Source organism: Trichinella spiralis (genome assembly GCF_000181795.1).
Source record: "Trichinella spiralis strain ISS 195 chromosome Unknown Scfld4347, whole genome shotgun sequence".
NCBI classification, from domain to species: Eukaryota; Metazoa; Nematoda; class Enoplea; order Trichinellida; family Trichinellidae; genus Trichinella; species Trichinella spiralis.
This window is the reverse complement of record NW_003531286.1, coordinates 7,781-9,629: the sequence shown is the minus strand read 5'-3', so window position 1 is coordinate 9,629 and position 1,849 is coordinate 7,781. Positions and strand designations below refer to the sequence as shown.

The window sequence follows — 1,849 nt, the reverse complement described above, 5'->3', positions numbered from 1 at the left end:
GCGGACATTGCGATCAATTGGTCCGGTGGCTTGCATCACGCGAAAATGTCCAAAGCTTCCGGCTTTTGCTACATAAACGACATTGTTCTTGCCATATTGGAACTGTTGAAGTATTATCCTCGAGTGTTGTACGTGGATATTGATGTCCATCATGGGGATGGTGTCCAAGAAGCGTTTATACAAAGTGATCGCGTGTTGACATTTTCATCGCACCAATTTTCCGAAGGATTCTTCCCTGGCACTGGTTTGCCGGATGAAATCGGCATTGGACCAGGCAAATATTTTGCCGTAAATATTCCACTGAAAGAAGGCGCCACGTTGGCCACGTTTGAACAAGCGGTGAAGCCGTTGTTGCGTCTGGCTGTGGAAAGCTTTCTACCTTCTGTTATTGTGCTACAATGTGGAGCTGATTCGTTGGCTTGTGACCGGTTGGGTCATTTTTCTTTGGGTATCGAAGATCACGGAGTATGTGTTAGTTTTGTCAGAGATTTCAATTTGCCTATGCTGGTCGTCGGGGGCGGTGGCTATACTTTGAAAAATGTTGCCCGCTGTTGGGCGTACGAAACGTCCCTTTTGGTTCGCAAAGACGTGCCCAACCACATTCCACTGACCTGCGAGTATCGTGAAATGTTCAAGCCGAAATATTTGCTTCGTCCTGAATTGAAAAAGCATTATGAAAATCAAAACCACGCCTCGTATTTGAATTTAATTCGAGAAGTGGTCAGTTGTCACTTGCGAAGAGTCGCCATTTCGCCCAGTGTAGCTCTGAGACCGCTCGGTCAGTCTGAAAATGTCACCAACGTTTTCCGACTCCCTGAAAATTATAATTTTAACTCGAACAACCAACAATAATTGTACATATAGAATGGAGATTATTGTATTGTTACTTTTTTTTATACCCCATTATTTTATTGTATATTTGTTCCATATTTTGTGATGTATAATTTGAATATGCAAATCACAGAACTGACTATGAAACAATTCTGTTTCCATTTTATTTCTGATCATAAACAACGACAAACATTGTACCTTACCGTTTAGCACAACGAAATTGTTTAAATGAAACCGTGAACATTTTTAAGTAAAATTTCGAAATTTACATTATTCATCTTTTTGTTCATTGAACACCATTGCAATAGCAAAAGCTTGTGAATCAAAATTGTTGACAATATTTACTTCATATATGATATTTTCCTCATATTCTGTCACATTTCACTTTTACTCCATTACAAAACACCTTGAAAAGTGCACTTAAATGAAATAAATTATTTCAAAATTATAATTTTATAAATATTCCTTTTTCATTTTCAAATCAACTGAACTACTGAATACCAAAGATAAGAAAAAAGCACAGCAAAATAAAATAATAGCTTTAGAAAACTGGCAGGTAACAGAGTTGGATCTGTGAATCATATTCCTTAAATTTTTACAAGGCCGAAGCACCAACCACAATATCGATGAGCTCTCTGGTAATTACCGCCTGTCGAGTGCGATTGTACTGTAAGCTCAAAACACGAATCATTTCACCTAAAAAAAGAAAGAAAGACAGAAAAATGCAATACTCCAATTATCCAATTCATTTATATGCTAAGATGAATTTCTTACTCGCATTCTTGCTGGCAGAATCCATGGCGCTCATTCTTGAACTCTGCTCTGAACATGCATTTTCTTTATGTGCGCCAAAAAAAGCAATGGAGATCCAAATGTATTCCAAAAAAAAATATCAATGGGCTTTCGTCACGGGAACTCGTAAATATATTAAAATTTTGAGAATCCCATGATCGTTGCTCGACTAAAGATTGGGCGACTTCGTAGACTGATAAGATACGACAGTTTCTGAAGATAAAAT

At 37.8% G+C, this 1,849-nt stretch overlaps 2 protein-coding genes across 2 annotated transcripts; one reads left to right on the top strand and one right to left on the bottom strand.

The window, feature by feature from the left end:
- Positions 1 to 45: 45 nt before the first annotated feature.
- Positions 46 to 852, top strand: Tsp_12528 (putative histone deacetylase family protein). Its single transcript, XM_003367405.1, has one exon. The coding sequence runs from the start codon at positions 46 to 48 to the stop codon at positions 850 to 852; it is 807 nt and encodes a 268-aa protein (XP_003367453.1).
- A 562-nt stretch (positions 853 to 1,414) lies between these two features.
- Tsp_12527a (putative ATP synthase F1, gamma subunit) lies at positions 1,415 to 1,678 on the bottom strand (the record flags this gene model as incomplete). Its single annotated transcript, XM_003367404.1, has 2 exons — positions 1,415 to 1,527; positions 1,606 to 1,678. Coding segments are annotated over 2 exons (174 nt in total), but the record flags the coding sequence as incomplete, so codon positions are not given.
- Between the last annotated feature and the right edge of the window lie 171 nt (positions 1,679 to 1,849).

Coding starts and splice junctions, on each gene's coding strand:
- Tsp_12528 (XM_003367405.1), top strand. CDS start 46: ATGTCCAAAGCTTCCGGCTTTTGCTACATAAACGACATTGTTCTTGCC.